We start from the raw sequence: 24,386 nt of genomic DNA on the forward strand, positions 1-24,386 counted from the left end.
CTTAGTAATTTCAGCAGATTGTCTCAGTTTGTGATTATCTTGTACACGGCTGCTCCATATATGTTTTCACATATGTATTCATGTGTTTGTTTGGTCAGTTGGACAGTGTGTTTTATTAGTTTGTGCTAAAGGTCCGTCAGAAGAATTTATGGCAGCTTTAGTAGATTTAAAGTAACAGCTACCTTTCTCCACAACGTTACCTTAGAAACAAGCACAGCAGAGGATGATGAGCAGAATAGTGTTTTACATACAAACGTCTGTCTCTCATTAAGTCATATCAAGAGCACTGAAATAAAACAGTTCCTCCATGTTCACATAAGCAAGATGAATCCGGATTCAAAGGGGCTTTACCATTTCTTTACGTGAACGCATTCTTCCATCAAACAATCCTGAAATAGAAGTACATTATGTGCTCGATAGAGTCAAACTTCTGGGATAATAAACATGACACGCTCATTTGAATAAATTAAAGTAAAGTAAAGTAAAGTAAAGTAAAGTAAAGTAAAGTAAAGTAAAGTAAAGTAAAGTAAAGTAAAGTAAAGTAAAGTAAAGTAAAGACATTAAACTGAGATCTTTTGGATGTGTCTGTGATCAGGTGGGACCAACTCATAAATAATTCCTGAGCTTTAGTCTCTAGTACAGGTTGAGCCCAAAACCTCTGCGTCCTACCTTTACTGATGCCCATGTCTTACACAGCACCCCTTTGGAGGCAGGCTTTTTTTTAATAGAAATCATCCATCTATTATCTGGACCCACTTTATCCTGAACAGGGTCATGAGGGTGCTGGAGCCTGTCCCAGCTGAATTTGGGCGAAGGCGGGGTACACCAGTCCACCGCAGCACCAATACAGAGACACACTGATGCTCACATTTACAGTCCAATGAATGTCTGTCTGTCCACACAGACGATCGGCATGGTTCAAACCCAGAACCTTCTGAGTGCTAACCGTTGCACCGCTATGCTGCCTGGAAAATAAATTACCCTACAAACCAGGAAATCCCTCCTCTCTGACTGGAACATGTGGCCTGCTGAGCAGAGGAGTGATAAGATACAAAGATTACATCTGTGTAACTCCCAGGAAGTGAACATGCAACGTTTATCATAATTATTAATGTTAACAGAATACAGTGAGAGGAATACTTTTTTTTTTTTATCAAATCTATTTTATTGTTCCAACATTTTATTTCACAATCAATCTCCTTTCAAATTAACAGCAGTAGAAAAAGAAGACATGCACTACAGAGTCAAATAACCATATTGCATACATTGTTTTAAGTCTATCAAATTTCAATGCAGTTACAAATGTTCAGAGCAGTGGTGTCAGTATTCATAGTTACGTTTTCAATATTAGAAATTCAAGTAAACAGTGGAAAAATAGTATCCGATGTGGTGATGCAGCTGTGTGATTTTGAACATATATTATATTAAATTTTGGTTCCTGGTTAAATTTTGACTCTTCCCTGCCTTGCTGATGTTTCAGAATACATTCAGGTGTAGCTCCACACATTTCCAAATCTTCCATATTTGAATGTGAGAAGCAGCAAGCCTCTTTCTGGCTACTTTCTCTAGATCTCCAGAAATATTAAATATCTGACACGCAGTGCATTTTTTCAGTTCAACATTTACTATTTGTACACTAAATTATTTCTGTTGTTGCTTTCTGCAGTGATGATTCAGCATAAATCAACATCATAAAAACACAGACTTCACACCGGTAAAAAAAAAATACACAACCCTACTTAACACACATATTTGCACAGGACACACTCTTAACAGACAACTCTGAGCAGAAACAAACACATGACGATTAGTTCGGCATAGAGTACTTTCTTTGGGAAACAATCGCCCAAGAAAAACGTCTGGGGAAAAAAAGAGACTTTTTGGAATCACAACAATGAGGGAACCGCACTGGTTCCTTTACAAATATCCCATCCATTGTCCCATCTTTTTTTCACATACTGAGGACCTTTACAATTACAAATCAAACGTATATAAATCTGAAAAAGGCTTTTATTTGCTCACTTAACAATTTATTCTTTAGAGAGGGTGAGAAAAATATTGTCACGGTCAGTCAGTTTTGGGATATCAAATAGTGTGCAGTTATGTATGTTAACTGCAATCTATTCAAAAGCACGCTACCTCTTGTTGTGATTTGTTTAAATCCTTGGGTCAGTCTGATTTATACCATATCAGTGGAGTCCGAATTTATTGCTTTTAAAGTCTCAGTTGAGCTCAAAGACATGTTTCATAGTTGTCATCAAGCATTAAGTCATCTAATTTGCCCACTCCTCTGTTTCTGCAGATAGAGACATAATTATCCACACCAGGCACATTGTGTCTCCTGGAGCTACAAATCATCATGAGGTATCCGGTGGTTACGTTTTTCCAGCCAAGCCTGCAGCAGAGGAAGGTGTGTGTCCATCCAGCGGATATTATCCTCGATGGTCTCCAGGGTCTGCTGGATGCACCTCAGCTCTGAGCCAGTCTCCTCGGTCAGGGAGCCGAAGAAGCTTCGTACCTGAGCGCATGCAGAAGAGGGATATTTGTTTGTCATGAGATCCCAAATTGACATTTATCCCCGAAATGAGTGTAATAGTAGAACAACAAGCTACAATTACAAGATATGAGATGCAGAAAAATACAAAAAAATATTTTTGAAACAATAAACTACTTAAGTTAAAAAAAAAAAAAAAAGTTTGTTGTTTCAAAATATTTTTATATTTATATATATATATATATATATATATATTCAGGTTTCATTTGTTTTTTACATTATGAAGCAGGCTTAGGTGCCATCTAGATAATGTTAAAGTGTCAAAACACTCAGCACATGTAGGAATTCACACAGCCTGTGTTCAGAAACTGCCGTTTGGACTTCTGTGAGTTTTGTGATGTCACAAACTCATGCTCAACTCATACGTCTGTGTGAAAGCATAGACCGAGCAGTCATACCATCGTGGAGCTACCAAGCTACAAGACAGAAGAAAACCTGTGGTTGGCCTGAATGTGCGTCACTCAGAGAGGAGTGGGCCAATCAGAAGAAAGAGTAGAAAGGACAGAGAGGTAGAGATGACATGTCAAACTATATTAAGATGCTTTTTGGTACTTAAAACCACACAAATATTTTCTTATAAAGATGAAGACTGCAAAGAAAAGTCTCTAAAATGTAAAAAAAAAAAAGAAAAAAAAGTGACCTTTAAGTAAACATGAAAGTGCTAACCATGTACAAACTGATAAAGTTCATACAGTATATCCTACTTCTCATTCCCATTTGAATCATGCCAATGCAGATATTTTAGTGAGATTGTTTTCTTGAAACAATACAAAAAGACCTGCACAAGGTGTACTGAACACTAAAACAGTCAGATAACTGACTAGATTTTCTAATACAAATAAAGAAAGCCCAAGTAGACACACGGCCCTCCTTACCTCATCCAGCTTCTCCCTGGTAGAATACTGGTTGGTCACACCAGTCACCATGTATGATATAGAGTGAGAGCCGAGGTCAAACCTGTGGCACCAAAGTAGATACAGAGACAAGTTCAGGATATTCAACCGTTTACTTTTTCTTGCACAGAGTAAAAAAGGGTAACTATTCTTAAAACAAAACTTTGAATTATGTATGATGTTATCGACCTTTTTGAGTCCTTTAAATCCTTCTTTTAACTTCTGAGACTGTCACTGTTTCTCCTGAGCAGAGCGCAGCACATTTATAAGCACAGAGCAGACGAAAGCAAGAACCTTTGTGTGTAAGTGTCCCAGGTCACGTCACTTTATCAACATCAGGACCTGAATTACACGTTTTTGTGACCACTAGTAGGTGAACATTTGTGATTTCACCATCATCCATTCCATCGTGAAATCGCAAATGTGCACATACCAGAGATCACAAAAACACGTTACTCAGGTGCTGATGTTGATCAAGTGACGTAACTTGGGAATACCTACTCAGGAAGGTCATGGCTTCCATCTGCTCCATGCACATCACTGTGCTGCAGTGCGTTTGAGCGCAACAGAACAGTCTTAAAACTTTTTGAAGGTCCTTCGTAAGTCAAAAGCTAAATACAGACCATTCTATAAAATTGCACACTTTTGACACAAGCATGGCTCTCCAACTGATAAAAAAAAAAAATACCACATATGTACCAGACTATAATCACGTCTCACAATGACTCATTATGTAACTGTGTATTTTAATTTAGGCTGATCAGGCATTATGGAGCATATAAATTAATTGAAATGCGAGATGGGCTGACTGACTTTTTGATCAGGGTGTGCCAGTTGGCTCGTAGGAAGTCCCAGCCCATTTTGTAGCCATGAGGGTTCTTGCTGACAGCGACGATCACGTCTGGGAGGTCCTGAGTCTTCATCACCTCACCGTGGAGGCTCTGCTCCATCATCCTGCAGGCAGAGGGAGAGGAAGGGAGATTATGTCCCCGTTTCGTTAACTAGGATTCGCTGAAGTTGCCTCAGTTTCCATGATCTACACACCATTTGAGTTTGTCCTGCAGAGAGGTCACACCCATGGCGGTCTTCATGCGGCTCTTGACAGACATTTGCAGCGAATGGCGGTATTTCTCAAACAGGAAGTCCCATCCTTCTGGTGTTCGAGCTCCAATCACAAACACAGCCATCGTGATGTCAACAGGGAGGCTAAAAACAAAGAAGGTTTTCAGTTCAGAGACCAACGTCTGAATATCTTGAATCTTTACATACAAGTGTTTTATACAGACTGCTGTGCTGTTTAAGACCGTGACCCCTGACCTCATGTTGCCATCAGAGTCCTTCCACTGGTTAAAGAGCTGGCTGGCTTTGGCCACACAGGGAGCATAGTTTCTGACGCAGGCAAACAGCAGCAGGTAGCTCCTCAACATTCGCTCAGACACCGAACCGGAGTCGGTCCACTCCTGTCGATCAACCAGCTCCCGGAACAGATCCACAATGTAGCTCTAAAAAAACACAAGTAGTCATTGTATATATTCATTCTGAAAGGGGTCATCCATTACACATACTGAACTTGTATTAGTTCATAATCTCACAAGCTGATGAATTTGGTTTTGGAAGTAAAAGTTTCATATCACTAAAAATGTAAGTTATTCATGGTTAGATGCAAGTACAAAATAAAAAAACAACTATTGGTAGTTCATTTTTTAGATAAGAGATGATTAGTCTATTGATTTTCTTCTTCAATTGTGATGTTTCTAAAGACATTTTGGATTTATCATGAACAGGTTAGTGTCATCCAAAACCTTTAAAAGCAGTGTCACGACATGAACCTCCATTAAGACTTCAAACACTTTCAACTTTGACACAGACCAGTTGACCAGATTATTTTTGTATTTTATTGACGTGATTTACTGTAAATGATCTGACCTTCATCTGGTTCTCCAGCACAGCCATGTCTCTCTTCTCCATCAGTTTGTACAGAGGTACGAGCTCTCCAAAGCCCTGAGTCACGGGCATGATCTCCGTCTCTCTGGACAGGTAGAGCGACAGCTCCAGAGCCGTGTCCAGCCTCACCTTCCCAATACTGCAGCACACAAGACAGGATTCAAATCAACATCACGCTGCATCTACGTCCATTCTGGCACTTTTAAAATGTTTGGCTACTAGACTAATTATATTAGTTAGGAAATAGATTATATAATTCAGAACCAACTGTAAATGAAGAGGAGGGAAACAACAATGATGAATTTTACAACTGAAGGCAAGAAAGTTTCCCTTTTTATTACCACAGAGTTGGTGCTAAGGTTCATGGGAATTGGGAGCAAGTAACTTAACCAATCAGACTGCCTAAATCAAATTTGTGCAGAATTAACAGCAAATTCAACTTATTATATGATATTAAACAAATTTTTAAAGGTACCTGACGAGCTGGAAGACGTTTTGGATGAGGCTGGCGCGATCGTTGCTGGTCAGGGCGGTGTGGTTGTGTTGCAGCAGTCTGATGATGGAGCTCCACCCCTCGCCTGCATAGTGGACCATGTAGTAGCCACTCATGTCCACATTGAACTTCACCCAGTCCACCTCCTCTGGCAGGTACAGGACATCTACATGGGACGGAAGAGTGAAGACAAGCTTCGAGGTGAAGGAGATATGTGGTAATATAATTTGATGTATGCTGAATACAGCAAAATCAGCCTCGTCAAACTGAGTGAACTCTTTACCACTCTTTGTCTTGAGCAGAAAGCGGTGGATGGTGTTGGAGGCGCTGGTAATGTAGGTCAGTGGGATCTGCCACAGGAATCTTACAACACACAATGAAAATAAATAAATAAAATTAATAAATTAATTAATTAAAAAATCAAAAGATGAAATATTAATGACTGTGAAAATAAAACAGCAGTGAAACTATAGATGAAGTAAGTAAAGATGACTTTTCACTGCAAGCTTCAAATACAGTCCAACAGCTGTTAAAAAAAACCTGCAGGTTTGCATTTATTGAAGCCAGATGATGAAACAAATGATGTAACAATAAACAATAAACTGATGGATTTTTGCGTTTAAGTATGTGCAGTGTCAGGGACTTCTGCAAAAACTAAAACTGTAAACTTCTGACATTTTACCCTTCAGTGAGAGAGGGATCGTCTGTCTTCAGGTAGCGCTCCTGACTGAGCCTGACCTCCCGACCTCTGACCTCCACAGTGACCAGCGGGAAGCCCTCCTGCAGTGTCCAGGTGTCCATGATGGCCCGGACATCCAGCTCATCGTCAGAGTACCACTTCTGTGTGAGCATGAACACATCACACATTCAGACAACAAATAGTTGAACAGTGACTTGTGTGATTTTGATATTAGACTTCTACAGATCAGTCGGGGAAATACAGAAATAATGAGAATTGTTTTTAGTTAGTAGAGTATGTTTGCTCAGTAAGAGTACTTTGTTGAACCTGGTTTATACCAAACAAGAAAACCTACGGAAGATCCAGACTGATGTTTCTGTTTGGAGCAGAATTGTGTTTGTTTAATTCGGCCTTCATCCAAATCATCGGAGTTGCAGATCTGGAGGTAAAAAGCACAAAATTTAGCAAATAATTATAACAGCAGACAAACATAAAAGTGATGCTTGCAGACATGTATGGTGTGTGTATGGCAGCCAGAAAAAACAGGCAACAACACAGATGTTTTAAATGTCATTGTTTAGTCAACTACTGAGCTGAAGTTAAATGATTTAAGGCCAGTTGCTTTGAACAGATGTTACCCATCATGCAGCTGTTTATTGGCCCTACCATTAGTCACATGACACATCTAATTCAATAAATTTGACTGATTTTGGATTAATACTTCAAATTTTCATAATTATTGTCGAACCACTGAGTGACCACTAAACCAAGCCGTATAACAGCGTTCAGACTGACCTTTAACATGAATGTCGATATTAAGCTCTGATGTACATTTGACACACACACAACTCACATCAGTCAGGCTCTCCCACAGGTGGGTGTTCACAGTGTTTTGGTAGCTGTAGCGCTTCAGGTATCGGATGATGCCAATCTCAAAGGCTTCGGGAGTGAGGAAGTCCCGCAGCATATTCAGAATACACGCTCCCTGATTTACAAAAAAAATTATAAAATACAAAATATAAAACATCTGTTGAGCAATTAAGTACTTTAATAAGTAATTTCCTGTATTTCGACGTTTGATTCTTTGTGAATAACACATTATATGGAAAATTATAATCTATGGAAATTACAGATAATCATTTGTACAGTTTCGATATACTTTATGAGTGCGTCAACATTAAATAGTTGCTCCTTCTGACAGAGTGAGGCTTACCTTGTCGTACGACACATCGTCGAACATCTCCTGGATCTGCGTGGGGTTTTCCACGGGGGTGGAGACGGGGTGGGAGGAGCTGAGGGAGTCGACCTCCATCGCCTCAAAACATTTGTTTAAGAAGAAGTCATCCTGGGAGAAGGAGAGGATGTTGTTTTTATGTGACTGTCATTCAGCTCATAGTGCTTTTATACAACACTGCACCATGAATATCTTTCTAGATTTTAACTTGGACAAACACAAATATAGGAACAGAAAAGATAAAAACAGACTGCGGTGTGTGGCAGATTGAACTTCATGCTCTGACCATGAGTCAGCTCTAAGTACGTTTCCAGAGCTCAGCTCTCACCACGTGCAGTTCTGGGTAGGTGATGTCGAGGGAAATAAACTCCATGAACTTGGCGAAACCCTCATTGAGCCATAAGTCATTCCACCACTCCATCGTCACCAGGTTCCCAAACCACTGGACAGGTAGGAAAATATGGAAGAACAGTAGTTAACAATTCATCTTTAACTTTAGTCCCATTCAGGCTGACCCGCACAATTCTGTATCTACTGCTGATTCATGATGATATCCTGCACATAAAACTGAAGCAAGTTTTCCAGCTACCTGGTGAGCGAGCTCGTGGGCAATAACCTTGGTGATGCCTAGTTTGTCAGAAGCGGAGGACTTGTCGGGGTCAAAGAGGAGGCCCGTCTCTCTGTAGGTGGTCAGCCCCCAGTTCTCCATCGCACCCGACTGGAAGTCAGGGATGGCCGCCAGGTCTGAGGAGAAACATCGAGTACATAAATGCTAGAACTGAATACTGTAGGGTGCGATCATGTCTCCTCCTGGGTACCTCACACCCAGCAGTATGACACAAGACAAGATCCTGGATGTGTGCCCAACGGACAGACACTCACCGTGCAAACGACACAATTATCACAGACGAATGAGAGACCACAACAAAACACAGACCTGTGATTTTAACACACTGCTCTTAAAGATTAACAGAGGTACATACGGTAAGATTATGTTCTTTACATAATAAAACTTTCATTTAAATCAGTCAGTTCTTTTGGAAGTCAAAACAGCTAAATGTATTTCTACAAACGAAATACTGTAGCTGCTACTACTCCCATGGCTGTGCCTTAACACCGGGTAATTACACATATTTCCACTGACCTTGTTTGGGAAGAGGGTAAGGAATATCAAAAAAGTCATCGTAGAAGTCCAACAGCTTGACGGCAGCATCCAGTGCATAGGCCGTCTGGTCGATCTTCTCAGGGACCGCATACACTGAAATCTGATGGGAATCAGGGTAAAGAACAGGTTAGGTTTTATCAGTCAATTTGTAGTCAATTGTATATATTACAGAGGATGTCTCCAAAGTTACAAAGCAATCCTATATAAACCGAGAGAACAACAGGCCGTGCGTCTCACCTTGACCCCGTGCTGGGTGGTCTTGCTCACAGACAGGAAGTCAGACACCACGTAGGCCACCAGGTAAGTGCTCATCTTCACAGTGGTGTCAAAGTGATCCTCCAGCAGACCGCCGGGCAACTCCACTGTTTTCACCTGTGAACCACAGCGAAAGAAATGGAGGGAAGAGAGGCAACGTCATCACATTCATTACAGATAGAAAATGGTAAATTTGTAGGGTTTTTTTGTGTGTAAAGTCTGACAGCCATATTCTTATGTGTAATAATCATTCGTTGGTATTTAATATAAACTGACAGTGCTGTATATACTGTACGTTTACCATGGGCATGTTGGATATGGCTATGTGGCGTCGCTCTCGTACAATCCGTATGGTGAAGTTGGCTTTGAAGGCAGGTTCATCAAAACAGGGGAAAGCTCCACGAGCAAAGGTGGCTTCAAACTGTGTGGATGCCAGGATCCTGAAAATATATTAGACAAAGTGGATTAAAGCGGCTATAGTTTTTATATGTCAGCATCAGAGGTTTGTTAAATTCAACCATATTCTCACTAACTTTCATCAGTTGTACTTATGATACTGCTGATTCTCAAAGAAGACTACATTTCCCATGAAGGTTATTAGCTGCCGTTTCTTGCCACTTTGGTGTGTTTTTGTATTTTCCGTTACTTAAACAGTGCTGAAAGTAAATTTTCTAAAGGATTCTGTATTTTGGCTGATAAATTCAGCCAATAAGTGCGATGTTCTTACCGGACCTCCCCGCTGCTGGTGCGGTAGCTGCTCTTGTAGAAACCGTGGTAGCTGTCAGACAAGTTGGCAGCAAACTCCAGCTGGACCTCGTACTTCCTCCCTTTGGTCAGCACCGTGTCGGACAGCAGGGCGAGCTGATGGGAGCGAGGATACTCCAACACCTGAAGGGGCCGCGCTCCCTCAGGTGCCAGGAGCAGCACGCTGGATATCTGCAGCTGCTTGGAGTGGAGGATCACAGTGCTGGTGTCTTCTTGCACGTCCAGCAAGATCCTAACAACGCCGGTGAAGTCGAGGGTGGTCAGGTTGGGGTGGATGCTCAGGTCATAGTGGACGGGGGTGATGGTTTTGGGGAGCCTCATGCGGTCCCAGGGGAACAGCTGGCCGTTGGTGGCTATGGGGGGGTCTTTGACTTGGTGGGGGTTCGGTAACTGGGCCCCTGATGAGGGAGGAAGGAGAGGGAAGAGCAGCAGCAGGAGAGGGGCCACTAACATGGTGACAGAGAGAGCAGCTGGAACACAAACATTCAGACACATTTCATTACAAACTCATATTTATTGTAATGTCACACTGGGCACATTTCAGAGATAGCTGCAAACTGCTGCTGTTTAAACACTGTAGCACAATGACAGTGCACGATCATGACACCATCGATTTACACACATTTCCATTCATTTATGATCCCAAATCATTATTAAAATGACTCCATTACTCCAAAACTGAGGATTTAAATCATCTATTATATAATTTTTTTTTTAACATCAGTTGGTTGTGTATGCAATATGTCAAAAATATTAAAGTTACCGTGTCGTCTTCCGCACGCAGGTCTGGTACAAAAAAAAAAATTCAAGAGCGAAAGTGAAACACAACTCGAAGGAAGGAAGAATTGCATGCTGGGAGAAACCAGCGGAAACGTCCACCGTGCTGAGCTGTCGAGGTCAGTGTTCAGGTTAGTGTATGACCTGCAGCTGTGGTGACATGACTGATAAGATATCAGGACGTCTGTTCATGTCTGCAGCTCTCTAACACACGAACACACCGGCAGGAACCGTGCAGACATCCGACCCCGTTATTTGACCAAATTAAGCAGTTCACGACCAACTATTTGCAAAGAAACGTTACTGCGTCACTCCACTATGGTTATTAAACACCAAAGCATGAGCAGTATGGATTTGAAGAAGGAAACAGAAGGGGAGAAACAGGAAGTTTATTTTTCTTATGGCCTGCAATCACACATATAACCGCTAGGGGACGCCATCGACTGGGTTAAAGGAGTTTTCTGTTGCGTCTGTAATTTCCAGGCTGGTGATTGGCTGGACTAAAGTCGTAATTTCAGAGGTTAAAAATGAATACAAATAAATATAAATCTTGAATATATGACAACATTTCAAAAACATGACTAACATAATTGCTCACTGATAATTATGTTATTTAATAGATGTCAGAAGTTGTGCTTTTCACTATTGGTTTTGGACAGTTCTGTAACATCTATACGCTTTATAAAATGAAATAAGATGTCTTGAAGTTGAACTGTTTGGTTTTATCAGTATGATATTACTCAAGTAAAAGCAACACCTTTATCCATTATGTTGTTCTCAAAACAAAACATTGAAAAAGTTCAGGTTTATAATTCCAAGTGACAAAATATAAATTCTGAATCAGTCTGATGGAGGAACATTGAGGAGATGTTTTTTTATGTTCAGCCCACAGACATCACAACTGTTCTCCATTTCAAATTAGATTCCTTGCTGTTCATTTTTTTGCAGCACTATCCTCAAACATACAAAGAGGAGGTCATGTCATGCACCAGATTCATGTAAAAGAGCTTAGTTCATTATTTATAGGCATAGACCAGGCTGTTATCTTGCACTCATAACCAATCTAAGACTCCCCTCACACATACACACAGGGACAAAGTCCATCGTATCTGCAAACATTAATGAGTAAACTTTACAATGACTGTGACGTTACTTCAGCATCAGCACTGGTGTTTCATTTGGGAGTCAGATGCAGATTTTTCTCTCACATAAACCGGGATTCATAAGCAGCACTCGGGCCCAAAAAACTGCATATACCTGCATATGAGGAAATCTCACTGTCAGGGCACAGCATCGAGGTCTAAAGAGAAGGAAAACTGATTCATTGAGGAGCTCATCTGACAGAGGAGGATGATAAAACAGGCGCTGATCGGGGTTCTGTGTGGCGCTGCCATCATGACTGCAGGTATCCTCATCGGTCACTTCGGTATCACCAAGAGCAGCAGCTCAGAGCCGTCCTGGGTGAAGGATGTAGCCAAGGATGTGGACGAGAGCCTCATTCAGAAGTTCTTGTCTCAGGTGGATCCCATCCAGATTCAGGAAAACCTGAGGTGAGTTGATGAATGACTGAATGTAGATTCAGTATAAGAGCCAGAAATCTAAAAAGTGCCTTGATCTAAATAAATCAGGGTCCAAAGGGAATTAGTCAGCATCATTACGTACTTGTGGAGAGACCATACATGGTCCTAGACGCTTCAACAGGACCAATGATACCTTTGAGATTTCCTCAAAGAATCATTTAATATTTCATCATATCTATAGACATTTCCAGAGCCAACACATTATTTTCATCATTCTTATATTCCTCCGCAGGGAATTGACAAAAGTGCCCCACATGGCCACCTCAGCTGGAGACGAGCAGACGGTGCAGTTTATGCTCAGGAGATGGCAGGACCCCGAAACAGGTCTGGACCAGGCCTGGAGAGAAGAGTACAAGGTCTATCTGTCCTTCCCCGACCCAAAAAACGCCAATAAGGTCACTGTAGGTGAGTCAGGTGGTTTGCTGAATGTGCTGGAATCAAAGAAGGGAGAGTTGCACCATCATTTTCCATTCAGCATGTTTTTAATATAGAAATTAACTGCTCCAAATCAAATTAAACGCTATGTGCAGTTTAAGAAGGATGAAGGGTAATTAACAGGTAGCGGGTCAAACACAATGAATGTGTCCAAATAAAACATGTCATTATAAGATGGAGTGAATCAACTGGCTTTATTTTATGTGTTGTGCTGTATTATTATTTACATTTATAAGAAGCCGAAATCCTCAAACCACTTTTAGATTATTCCATCGTGCTCATGTTGCATCAAATCCAACTGAGTTTTTTGTTTTGAAATAACATTACATTCAAAACTCAGTCCGACAGAAAACTGAATCTGTGTGGTATCTAATATTCTGCCTGTGACCCGATGAGTTTGACCAGTTGTTGATTTCAGTGAGCCCGTCTGATGCCGTGCTGCACACTGTCAGAGAAAAAGAGAAGATTTACCTTCCAGACCAGGAAGACCCCGACGTGGTTCAGCCATACGCTGCGTACTCCCCTGCAGGACATCCAAAGGTGAAAAGCTTCATCTGTGTGTATCTATTAACTTCTGTACAGACTGCAAAACACTAAACTGGCAAATAATTGTTGAATTCTTATGACTTTATCAGACTCATTTTTCGACTGCAGATCATTGCAATAAGATGAAGAAAGAATCAACTTTATTGTGTTTAAAATAGCTGCTTTGTCACTGTTAACCAAGCAGAGCTGCATCCAGTGCATAACAGAAGAAAAAAAAAAGCAGAAGCAAATATATTGCAAAAAGTATTACAAGAAACAGACAGTATTTTATTGCATGTTGGGGCACAGATAATGTGTGTTTATGGGACTTTGTGTTTTTGATTCATAGTTTGTGGCAAGTGATTTACTGAAACTATAAAAATCACCCAGTCGTCACACGTCTGACTTACGAGCAAACAGTATATGGCTTACCTGTTTTCACCTTCCTCCTAAACTTCCTACATCTTCTGACAGATAACAGATAAGGAATAATTTATCTATAATTCATTGTCATTGTTCGCTCATTGGATTACTGTCAGGTCACAGTATGTGTTTGACTCTTGCAGTTACACGAGTACAATGATCCCCTATAAATTTCGAGAAAGATGAGAAATCCCTGCTTTAAACAATAATTGGTGTAACAAAAGTAGAAGTGTGGTTTCGTTTATATATCTTCATACAAATATATATATGAAAAGCTGCTGCAGAAATGTTCTCAGATGGGATAAAAAACCTGAAAAGGATTCATGTGAAAGGTAAATATGACAAACATGAGCTGGACATAAAATAAAGACATTAGGACAGAATTAAATATTAAAAAACAAACCACACTTGAATCGATTCCGTTTTTACTATTTCACTCTTTAATAAAAGTTATGACTGGTGGTTTACTGGTGCCACAAAAATTTATTTCCTAACAGATATAAAATCTTCAAGGCTAAAACCTTTTGAATGCCTTAACAAGTACTGATAACAAGTTATTGTGTCATCTTAGTTAACAACCCAACAGGAGACTCACAGTCACTACATGTTATGTAATATTACCGTCTGTGTCCATCTGTTTCAAGGAATGGAGGCAATTAAGGTATAAAGATACTCAGTGATGCAATACATTTGATTTATAAGTCTGTAATCGTACCTTGAAATGAAAAGGGAGTATTTAAAATTGTGTTTTAAAAAGTTGTGTCTGCATCAATGTTTGAGTTGCTAGCGTTGACAGAGTTTATATCTCTCTCCTGGTTGTAGGGGAAACTTGTTTACGCCAACCAAGGGAAGCCAGGTGACTACCAGCATCTGAACCAGACAGTGGACCTCAGAGGAACCATCGCTATCACCAGATACGGTGGAGCAGGAAGAGCAGCTAAAGTGAGTTACACACTGAATCTTTCAGTGACTGGGTTTTAGACTGTTATCACGATTCATTTTGTTTTCATAAAAGCGTCCGTCCAGAACGGACAAAACCTCTGTGTCTAAAGTAACAGTTACAGGACAGTTTGAACTTTGAGTGCTTTGGCAAGTCGCATCGTTATACTCAACACATAAAAACTTTAACACCACTTTTTTTATTGCATAGTGTGGAGGACAAAGATGGTACAAAGATGGTACTATGTTGTTCGTTTACGCTCTAACAAACCTAAATTAACTTGTCTTCATATAACCTTCAGAACATATTTGTCAGCTGAACAAACAATTTCAAAATGAGAATCTGAATGACTCCCAGTGAAGAAACGCATGAAATAGTTATTATTATGATGTATATAATGTATGATGTATTAATATCATAAAACCTAGTAGAAAAGCAGTTCTGTTGATAGAGAGGTTTACAAAGCTTTAACATAGTGACAGACCCAGTGACTCTTTAGAGTGTAAAAATCACCATTCTGCATCACGTAAGTGTGATGTGCTTCCACAGTTTTACACATTTTTAACTGAATATCAGCAACAGTTTAGATCAAACAACAAAATCAAATTTGGTTTACCAAATGCTGTATGTGTCCCATCCAGGCCATCAATGCAGCCCCTTACGGGGTCATTGGTGTGCTTGTCTACACAGACCCTTTGGACATCAACGACGGTCTCATGTCAGACATCAATGAGACGTATCCTCACTCCTGGTACCTGCCGCCCTCAGGTGTGGAGAGAGGCTCCTTTAACACTGACTTTGGAGACCTGCTCACACCCTACCTGGCTGCCAAAGGTAAGCAGTGACTCGTGTAAAGATACAATAAGAGCAAGGACTTTTATAACAGCTGTACAGCTTGAAACAGACATACACGACTCAAATCAAGTCATTTAGAATCACATATTATTTATTTTTTTGTATAATCAATTATTTTGCAGAGGAAACCTACAGAATCCCACGCAAGGACATTACAGGGATCCCTCCCATTCCAATTCAACCAATCGGATTTGAGGATGCCTACGTATTAATCTGGTTTGTGATCAGACAAATCTGCTTGTGGAAAAGATACAGCTCAAAATGGTTGATTACAATTTTTATCTAATTTATTATTTTTCAGTGCATTGGACGGAGAAGAAGCTCCCAGTCAATGGCAGGGAGCATTCAACTGTACCTACAATTTTGGTGGTCCGGGCTTCAAACAAACATCTGCTTTCAACAACAGGTAGTAAATCAGTTCACAAGTTAGTATGAAGCAAAAAAAAAAAAAAAAAAAAAAAAAACTTTCAAGATTCTGTCTTTACAGAAAAGATGATGGAATTTTGCTACAAAAGTGCATTTATTTCAGTCATCTATCCCATCTGATCAGATGTAATGTTGCTGTTCTTTTACCTTCTTTAGAAATTACAAAATACACTCTTTTGGTTTATATATTACATCTATTGTCCAAGAGTTGTTTTTCAATGTCATCATCTTTCCCACCCCTTACTTTTTTCCCAATGATTCTAATATGTTGAATATAAGGTGAAAATGAAATGAAAAGCCAGTCGTAATATATTTTCTTCACTTTACAATGGCACATCAGAGCTTTTACCTACTTATGTTTATTACTTTATTCTTATTATTACTAAGTTAGCTTTTATGTTTTATTTTTTTAATGCATTTAATTGTCTTTATTCTTATTCTGCATTTTTTTTTTTAATCCAGTTTTCATTTCACTCTATTACTTATTCACTCTTACTGTTATTTTAGCTATCATCTCTATCGTCTTGTATGCATTGATCTGAAATTGGTCTATGAATAGATTTTTACATTGTTTTTATTATTTTTCACAGTTCATGTTGTTGTTTTTTTGTTTCTGCAACTGTCTGTCTTATTATCAGCCTGTCAATTATGTTTGAACTGCACTAACCTGCATTAAAACTGCTATATAAATAAAGTTAGATTGACTGTTATAAGACCTTTTACGGGTGTTGCAGCAGTACTGCAGGCGGCAGTCTGTTTGTCTCTCTTCCTTGTCTTTTCACACTTTTGATCCTCTGTTCCAGTGATGTGAAACTAGACATCTTCAACTTCGAAGAGGAGAAAAACTCCTCCAATGTGATGGGAGTTATCAGAGGAAGCGTTGAGCCAGGTGAGACCAGTGACTCCAGTTTAATATCAGCAGTTTTCAGCTTGTGATTATTCTGCGATGGCTCTGTGTTTGTACTCTGTGTGTGTGTTTATTGTCCACAGACAGGTACGTGATCTATGGTAACCACAGGGACAGCTGGGTTCATGGTGCTATTGATCCGAGCAGCGGGACGTCAGTGATGCTGGAGCTGACCCGGGTGCTCGGCATGATGGTGAAGCAGGGTGAGGAGAGTCACAAAGCTAGGTTTGTCCGAACGTTTTGTTTACAGTGCTGGATGAAGAGTTCATCTCTGTGTCTCTCTACGGCAGGAACATGGAGGCCTCGGAGGTCCATCATCTTTGGAAGCTGGGGAGCTGAGGAGTTCGGCCTTATTGGGTCTGCAGAATACACAGAGGTGATTTATAATTCATCCACAGAATCAGACATAAATAACATCACGCAATATGTAAAGTAAATCCTAACTTTTTTGTTTTGAAGCATCAAGTTTAAAAGAATGCATAATTGGAAAGATACATTTAAAAGAATTTAAATGGACCATTAGTCCAAGTTCTTGAACTGGTGTGACCTGTCGCTTATGGGTGCTGATTCTATCAAACTTTAAATGGGTATTCCTGTATGGCACACATAACTCAGTCATTTCACTAAGTTAATGATTATTTTCCACTTGTGGCACACTTTTCAGTCATTTTTTTTGTTGAAGGACTCTCATACTTACCTGTAACGACAAAAAGTGACCTTGATCTTGTGTCTCCTTCAGCAATACTTCACCAGGCTCAGCGAACGCACCGTTGCTTACATCAATGTGGACATAGCTGTCTTTGGTAAGAGGCTCCGTACTCCACCTGTTCTACTCATCAGAAGTGAATGGAAATGTCTTCCATTCAGTCAAACAGCACACAGAGCTTACAGAAAACAGAGTTTAAAACTAATTAGTAATCAGGAGTCACACATACCTCTATAACCTGCATGTGCAAAAATAAAGCGTGAAAATAAATGCTTGTTAGTGTAGGTTGTGTTAACTCACCTCAGGGACAATCATGTGTCCTGGAAATGTACAGGTGGATAGTGCTACTTATCCAAAGTGATCCTTTTTCTTGCCCTGCTCAGCTAATGCCACCCTCAGAGCTTCAGGGATGCCGTCAGTACAGAGTGTCGTCTTTGAAGCCACAAAACAGGTGAGCTCTTTAAATAGAATCGACTTCTATCAGTGCAGATGTTTCTCATTCTCAGCATTTTAACACCAAGAATCTGTCACATACAAAGTGTGTGTTTGTTCTTCAGGTCAGTGCTCCTGGGCTCGACTCCACGTCAGTGTACGACAACTGGATACGTTACTCCAACAGGACCAGCCCGGCCCATGGACTCATTCCCAGGTAATGAGCGGCAGTCACACCTCTGGTTTCCCAACATCTTGTGTTGCATCTGAGGAAAAGCGTTGTGAAGGTTATTCTGCTTGAAGGTTTACCAAACTATGTGAGTTAATATGGAATATTTAAAACTAGAGTCCTCACCTATAATTTGTATTCTTTTAAAGAGGTACAGGCAGATTAAACATTTGATACATTAATATTAGCTGGTTCACTGTTAAAATCTTGAACCGAATAAGATATTGTATGCAGGGAAAATGAGTGACAAATGAAAACTTACTTTGACAACAACTGTGACCCTAACTAGCCTCCTGATTGGCAAATAAAGGAACAATATGACTGTATGGGTGCACATGTTCTCAGCAAACACATAAATCCATTAAAAATAATGTTAATTTTTTTTTTTCCATCTGTAGTATGTGATCATGACAGCATAAATTATTCAACAGGCTGCACCTGTCACATCTCGCTCCTGCTCCTAGTTCATCTTTCAGTTTTCTTGTTTTTCTTGTTTTATTTTGGTTACTCACAGTGTTTCTCACGTCCTGCTTTTGTGTCTGCCCTGCCCTGATTGCGTACACCTTTCTTCAATTATCTCCCCGTCCGCACTGTGCCAGTTAGTTGTTGTTGTTCTCTGTGCTCTTCGTACCCGCAGGTTTTCCTGGTGATCCAGTCGTTGCCTTTTTGACTGCCTGTTCCTATTAAAAAATTTTTGCCCTGCTTTGTCCCTCTACATTTCCTGTTGTTTAGTGCTTGATCTTTTTCATTAAAGGTCTTCCAACTTTTACTAACAGTGTGTCAAGTTGTGCTTTTGGGTCCAAACTCATCAGTGCAGCATTTCAGTACATGCACATTGATGTTTTTTAAAGATGCTGCAAATCATTACATTAATAACGCAGCTTTGCCAAACAAAATGCTATCTTCCAGTATGTCATTTATTAAGTGGGTTTTGTAATTTGCATTGTGAACATGTTCATTTTTATCCACACTGTACGCCAGCTCTGTCGGGTTCTCGGTAAAAGATGTTTCATATTTTTTGTCTTCCTTCAACAGGGTCGGATACCTGACAGGAGCAGGAAGCGATTACGCTGCCTTTGTTCACTACCTGGGAATCACTTCCATGGACTTTTCATACACATATGACAGGGTATTAAATCTTTCCTCATAAACTCACAGTGTGACATGTAGACACTAATACTGCACTGTTTTAGTCTAATATACTATATGTATTGTAAAACCTGTGAAAGGTAAAATAACATATTCTCCTAAGAAAGTTAAATTATACCAACTAAATTTTCTTACAGCTAAATATTCTGACCATGGAATAAATGTGCTGTCTTATTGCGCAATAATTTGTCTCATTTTACCTTTCATTTAGAATAAACTCCAGAAAATGTTTTCATTTAGGCGTCCACATGAGTGAGGAGAAGTCAGAATTGAACTGAACTCATTTAATTAATAATGTAATTCCTGTCATCTGAATATTTTCCTCCATGCAGAGTAAAACAAATGCTCGGATCTACCCTGCATACCACACAGCGTATGACACCTTTGACTACGCCTCAAAGTACATCGATCCTGGTAACCTTCTTTGTGTTTGTTTTCCTGTGCTGTTCTTCTTGTACAATCAGTCAATTGAAGAAATCCCGGTTCAGTTATGGTGCTGCATCGTCATCTTACTTTGACTGGTAAATCTGGTATATTTGAACAGAAAGCCTTCTTTTCTTCTCAGCCAAATAGTTTCTACTATTTTCATTTTCTGTTGTCAAATGAAGATCTACCAAAACATTTTCCTAACAACTGCCCTCTTTTTATACAGTAACATACCATTGTACCGCCTCTTCCTCTCAGGGTTTGTCAGCCACCAAGCTGTTGCCAGGACAGCAGGAAACGTCCTGATCCGATTGGCCGACAGTCTGGTGTTGCCATTAAACTGCAGCGACTACGCAGAGAGTCTGGAGGATTACCTCAACACTGCAGTGACCCTCTATCAGGAGCCACTTCAAGCTAGGATGATCTCCATGGGTACGCACGAGACAGACATGTTTTTAGTGATGCAGTCCACGATACATAGATGAATTTAGGGCCAATATAATTTTATGGCTTTGACTTTCTACCATCTAGGGCCAAATAAAACTTCTATTTCTACTTAAAGAGGGTGAAATCTTTACCGAGAGGCTGCAATGATCTGTACCTTGTTTCAGAACCACTAAAACATGCGGTGGCCAGCTTTCGCCAAGCAGCTGATAATTTGGAGGAGCTGATCCACAGTTCAGACCTGGCAAATGAAACGTAGGTGCGCATACACTCATGTACAAACATTTTGTTATCTCTTTCGCCATCTGCCTCCAAAATTAATGCCAGCCTTCTTTCTCTATCTGCACCTGTTTTCTGTCAGGCCGCTGAAGGTCAGAAAGATCAATGATCAGCTCATGTTGCTGGACCGAGCTTTCTTGAACCCTCTGGCCTTCCCAGATAAATATGCATTCAGGTAAGAAGATGATGCATTGCCCTACAGAGAACAAGGGGTTTTCTGGGGCTGCATAATAAATCAAATGAGGCTGCAATGTGTAGTCTTCCGTGAGCTACAGGCTACATACATATTTTATATTAGGGAGTCAGTAAAGGCCCACTGCTGTTTTTCATCTTCTAACAAGTATTTGATTGCCATGGTTACCCCCACTGCGTATAATACAACCTGAAATTAAACCTTCAGACTCAAGAACAGAAAGGTAATAAATCACTTTGATCACCAGAAACAGGAAATGTATCTGACTTTCTCTTGGTACCGTTAAGCCTAGTTACATACAGTCATTAAAACTGAAACAGAAGTTGATACTGGTCCACTGTCACAGAACCGGCTCAATGCTTGCAACAACGAGGAGGGGAGACCAGACAGGTTGAAATGCTAAAGTTTATTTTAAATGAGCAAAAAAGAAACATGAGGTGTGACAATGAGTAGTGTCAGTGGTGAGTGGAAAGCAAGGATGGGTGAGAAATGTGTGTGCAAGTGTTAAAGGTGGAAGAAAAAGGGTCAACCCAACCAAACCAGGATATGTGGAGCCAGGGAGGGAGAGGGAGAGAGAGAGAGAGAGAGAGAGAGATACTGAAATCAGGCTGGTATTTGTAGCACTGGTAGAGGCATGCACAGGTGCCACCACTTTACCTGAATGACCCTCCCTGACTGCAAGCTCATGCAGGAAGAGACCAGTTGAGCTTTAGCAGGCAGAAAGGGAGGGGTAGTAACACCACAATGCTGAAAAAGACAGTGCAGGGGAACATTGTGAGAAACTAGTAAAAGCACTGATCAGCAGTTGGAATTGCATTGAATAAAGCGTCCTCTATTAAGGCTGTATGGCAATGCTGGTTTTTTTGACGAGAGATGTCAGAGATAGAGACACTGACTATCTGCTTCATTGTGATTTAAGACATCTCAAATCATTGTTGTCTCACTCTTTATTTGAATGTGTGTTACACAGGCATGTTATCTGGGCCTCGAGTAGTGCCGGAAAGGCCACCTTCCCAGGTCTAGCTGATGCCTATGCCAACGCTGAGTCATCAGGACAGTCCAGCGACTGGGACAAAGTGCACTACCACCTGTCAGTACTCAGCCAAGCTATCGAGGGCGCCGCCAACATGCTGGTTGACGTCATATAGATACAAATTAGGAGCAAAGGACTCAGGAATTTTATCAAAAGTGATACAGCCAGGACGCTCTGATTCGCCACATTGAGAGAATTCATGAAGGATATTCGATAAAAGAATCAGCAATTAATGAAAAAAAAAACCTCATCAACAAAGAGTAACATGAATGATGCCTTTTTATTTTTGTCATAAATAAAATAAAATGTATCTTTTCCATTAAAGCACTTCATAAAAAATGAACAACAACAGCTGTTTAATGTTTCTTTTCCACCTCCCCTTTACTGAAGTGGACATTTGTGTCTCTGGGTCATTAGAGCACCACAATAAACTACAACAACACACTTTAAATACTGTATGATTCATCATAGGAGAGAGAGGAATTAACATCAACATCATGGCATGATTACAAAGTCTGTTCATCATTCCGAGACATGACCAACACTGGTCAAGCTGTATACTGACTTACTGTGTGAGTGTGTCTATGGTATTGATTTATATTTACAAAATATTTCAGTGCATGCTGTACTTATTATGAGAATGCTGCAAAGTCTCTACGTCCCAGGACCCCCACTGTCAGACTAGCTATAAAACAGAGAAAGACTAAATGTGAGGACATGAGAAATACATTTTCATCAGCGTAAAACATCACAGTAAATACATGAGGATCCACATCATGAAATTTAACGACTCCTCCAGTAACACAGCTGCTGTAAAGTGGTTCTTCCAGTCAGATTTGCATTGATGCTGCAAATGAAAAACAGGTACAAAAATGTTACGATGGTTAACTTGAGGCGGTAAAAATGCCAGGAAACAATGACGGCTCTAGTTTACATTACCAACTAGCATATTGCTATAGCTGAAATATAATAATTTGGGGGAGTGACAGTTTTATTTCATTTTATTTTATTTTGTGAACATCACTACTTGGAAAGTCCAGTACACTTTACCTTTAAAATCTCCCTGAGGAGTTTAAAAACGACTGAGGTTTCCAAAACATCTGATGATGGGCGGTAGAATGATATTACATCAACAATATGAGAATTACTATGAAACATTCAGGGCTTCATGATGACACCCCAAATGTGCCACCAGAGATCTGCAGTAATGAGGCTGTGAAGCTAAAAAAAAAAAAAAGAAGAAGAATATTCACATTAGCAGTGCACTTTGCAACAAGGACAAAACTGCTTTTCTCAATTTATGAAAGATGAGTTGCTATTGAGAATCACTGCAGCATAGATGGATATACATTTCCAAGCTAATTAACATTTACAAACCTCATTTCTGAAGCTCATCCATCTAACGTGTTTGCTAAAATTTGGTCTCATAGTTTTCATATTGATCCTGTTAACAGATGAAACATCTTTGAAGTGTTTTGGACTGATGTCCATCTCGTTGAACAACAAATTCAGGTTGCTGGTCTTTGTGGTTCTGCATCAGTGATGGCATGTCACTCTCATCACACCTACAATGTCCCCTTCTTGTAGCAGTGTTTGCAACTGTAATGATGATGCAGAGTTTAAATCCACTCATTCGTGTTCACATTATTTTGTCCATTTCCTGTCCTGCTACAGAGAATGTGGGACATTATGACATTATTCTTTTCTGTCAGAGTTCACATCCATCATGAGTCTGTCACCTCACCACCATCAGCCCCACGGAATCAGTGAAACCTCCTGGTGGTACAGGGGGCATCCTGCACCAGATCAGCCTGCCCTGAAGTGAGTCTACCTTCATGGAGGTTCTTGTGTTTTTTTTGTTTTTTTTAAACCTTGTGGTATTTTGAAGACTCGAACTTGTGGGTTGTTGAATTGAATAGCAATAGTGGTGTACTAAATATTACATTTGTGCAACTTCACTGATCAAGATAATGTTTTCTAATAATTCTGCTCAACCCAATTAATAATCATGTAAAATAACAAACTGAAAGAAGAGTAAAAGAAAAAGATAAGAGGAAATTGGAAAGAGTAGAGAAACAAGAAAAGCTGCTCTTCTCTGCCTGCAGGTTCTCCTCCTTTAACTTTCTCTCCTTTTCAGGCTCTCTTGTAAACACAGGTCTCTGAGGACCTGCTGGTTTTGTCCAGCCCCCTCTGCTCTGCTGAAAGTTTACGGGGTTAGTCACACCCTTCTGAGCCCTCCGAGCTGCTTGGAAACACAACTTAGGGACAGCGCTCATGTGGAAATAAATAACGTGTGTGGGTTTGGAGGATGAGAGAGGTGGGAGGGTTAGTATATTTTTAACAGTTGCTCCCAGAAAAGACAGGCTGTGATATTATCTGAGATATTTTCTTGTGATTAGCGTTTACGGTGACATAATATCCCAAATTGGCTTTTATTAAAACGTGCTCTCATGTACAGCTTGATAGAACATTACTTTCTTTGTGAACCGACCTTGGTATTGATTATGCTTGTCATTGCATATAATGCTCAAATGTTATACAATGACACAAAAATATTACAGCAGAACATACAATTCTGGCTTGTCTTGTCAATAATTGTGTCAAACCTTGAAAAAACTATAAAGACAATAACTGTATACAGACTT

General features: G+C 40.1%; 2 protein-coding genes across 2 annotated transcripts; one reads left to right on the plus strand and one right to left on the minus strand.

Moving 5' to 3' along the window:
• Positions 1 to 1,151: 1,151 nt before the first annotated feature.
• Positions 1,152 to 11,101, minus strand: erap1b (endoplasmic reticulum aminopeptidase 1b). The gene is made up of 19 exons (XM_069138765.1): positions 10,746 to 11,101; positions 9,945 to 10,452; positions 9,519 to 9,657; positions 9,200 to 9,334; positions 8,942 to 9,062; positions 8,387 to 8,541; positions 8,126 to 8,239; positions 7,777 to 7,908; positions 7,417 to 7,548; positions 6,919 to 7,002; positions 6,567 to 6,724; positions 6,168 to 6,247; positions 5,867 to 6,050; positions 5,374 to 5,530; positions 4,765 to 4,949; positions 4,492 to 4,653; positions 4,261 to 4,401; positions 3,430 to 3,511; positions 1,152 to 2,518 (listed from the first exon to the last, which is right to left on the minus strand). The coding sequence occupies exons 1-19, from the start codon at positions 10,831 to 10,833 to the stop codon at positions 2,348 to 2,350; spliced, it is 2,928 nt and encodes a 975-aa protein (XP_068994866.1). The 5' UTR covers positions 10,834 to 11,101; the 3' UTR covers positions 1,152 to 2,347.
• Positions 11,102 to 12,094: 993 nt separating this feature from the next.
• Positions 12,095 to 22,073, plus strand: naaladl1 (N-acetylated alpha-linked acidic dipeptidase like 1). The gene is made up of 19 exons (XM_069138510.1): positions 12,095 to 12,309; positions 12,572 to 12,744; positions 13,193 to 13,314; positions 14,545 to 14,664; positions 15,304 to 15,496; positions 15,640 to 15,733; positions 15,819 to 15,923; positions 16,747 to 16,832; positions 16,934 to 17,053; positions 17,141 to 17,226; positions 17,590 to 17,653; positions 17,940 to 18,007; positions 18,114 to 18,205; positions 19,253 to 19,346; positions 19,699 to 19,780; positions 20,051 to 20,224; positions 20,404 to 20,491; positions 20,598 to 20,690; positions 21,679 to 22,073. The coding sequence occupies exons 1-19, from the start codon at positions 12,110 to 12,112 to the stop codon at positions 21,854 to 21,856; spliced, it is 2,232 nt and encodes a 743-aa protein (XP_068994611.1). The 5' UTR covers positions 12,095 to 12,109; the 3' UTR covers positions 21,857 to 22,073.
• Positions 22,074 to 24,386: the final 2,313 nt, after the last annotated feature.

Source organism: Embiotoca jacksoni, unplaced genomic scaffold (genome assembly GCF_022577435.1).
Source record: "Embiotoca jacksoni isolate LCO1_2020_lvr unplaced genomic scaffold, fEmbJac1.0.p SCAF_8, whole genome shotgun sequence".
Taxonomy (NCBI): domain Eukaryota; kingdom Metazoa; phylum Chordata; class Actinopteri; family Embiotocidae; genus Embiotoca; species Embiotoca jacksoni.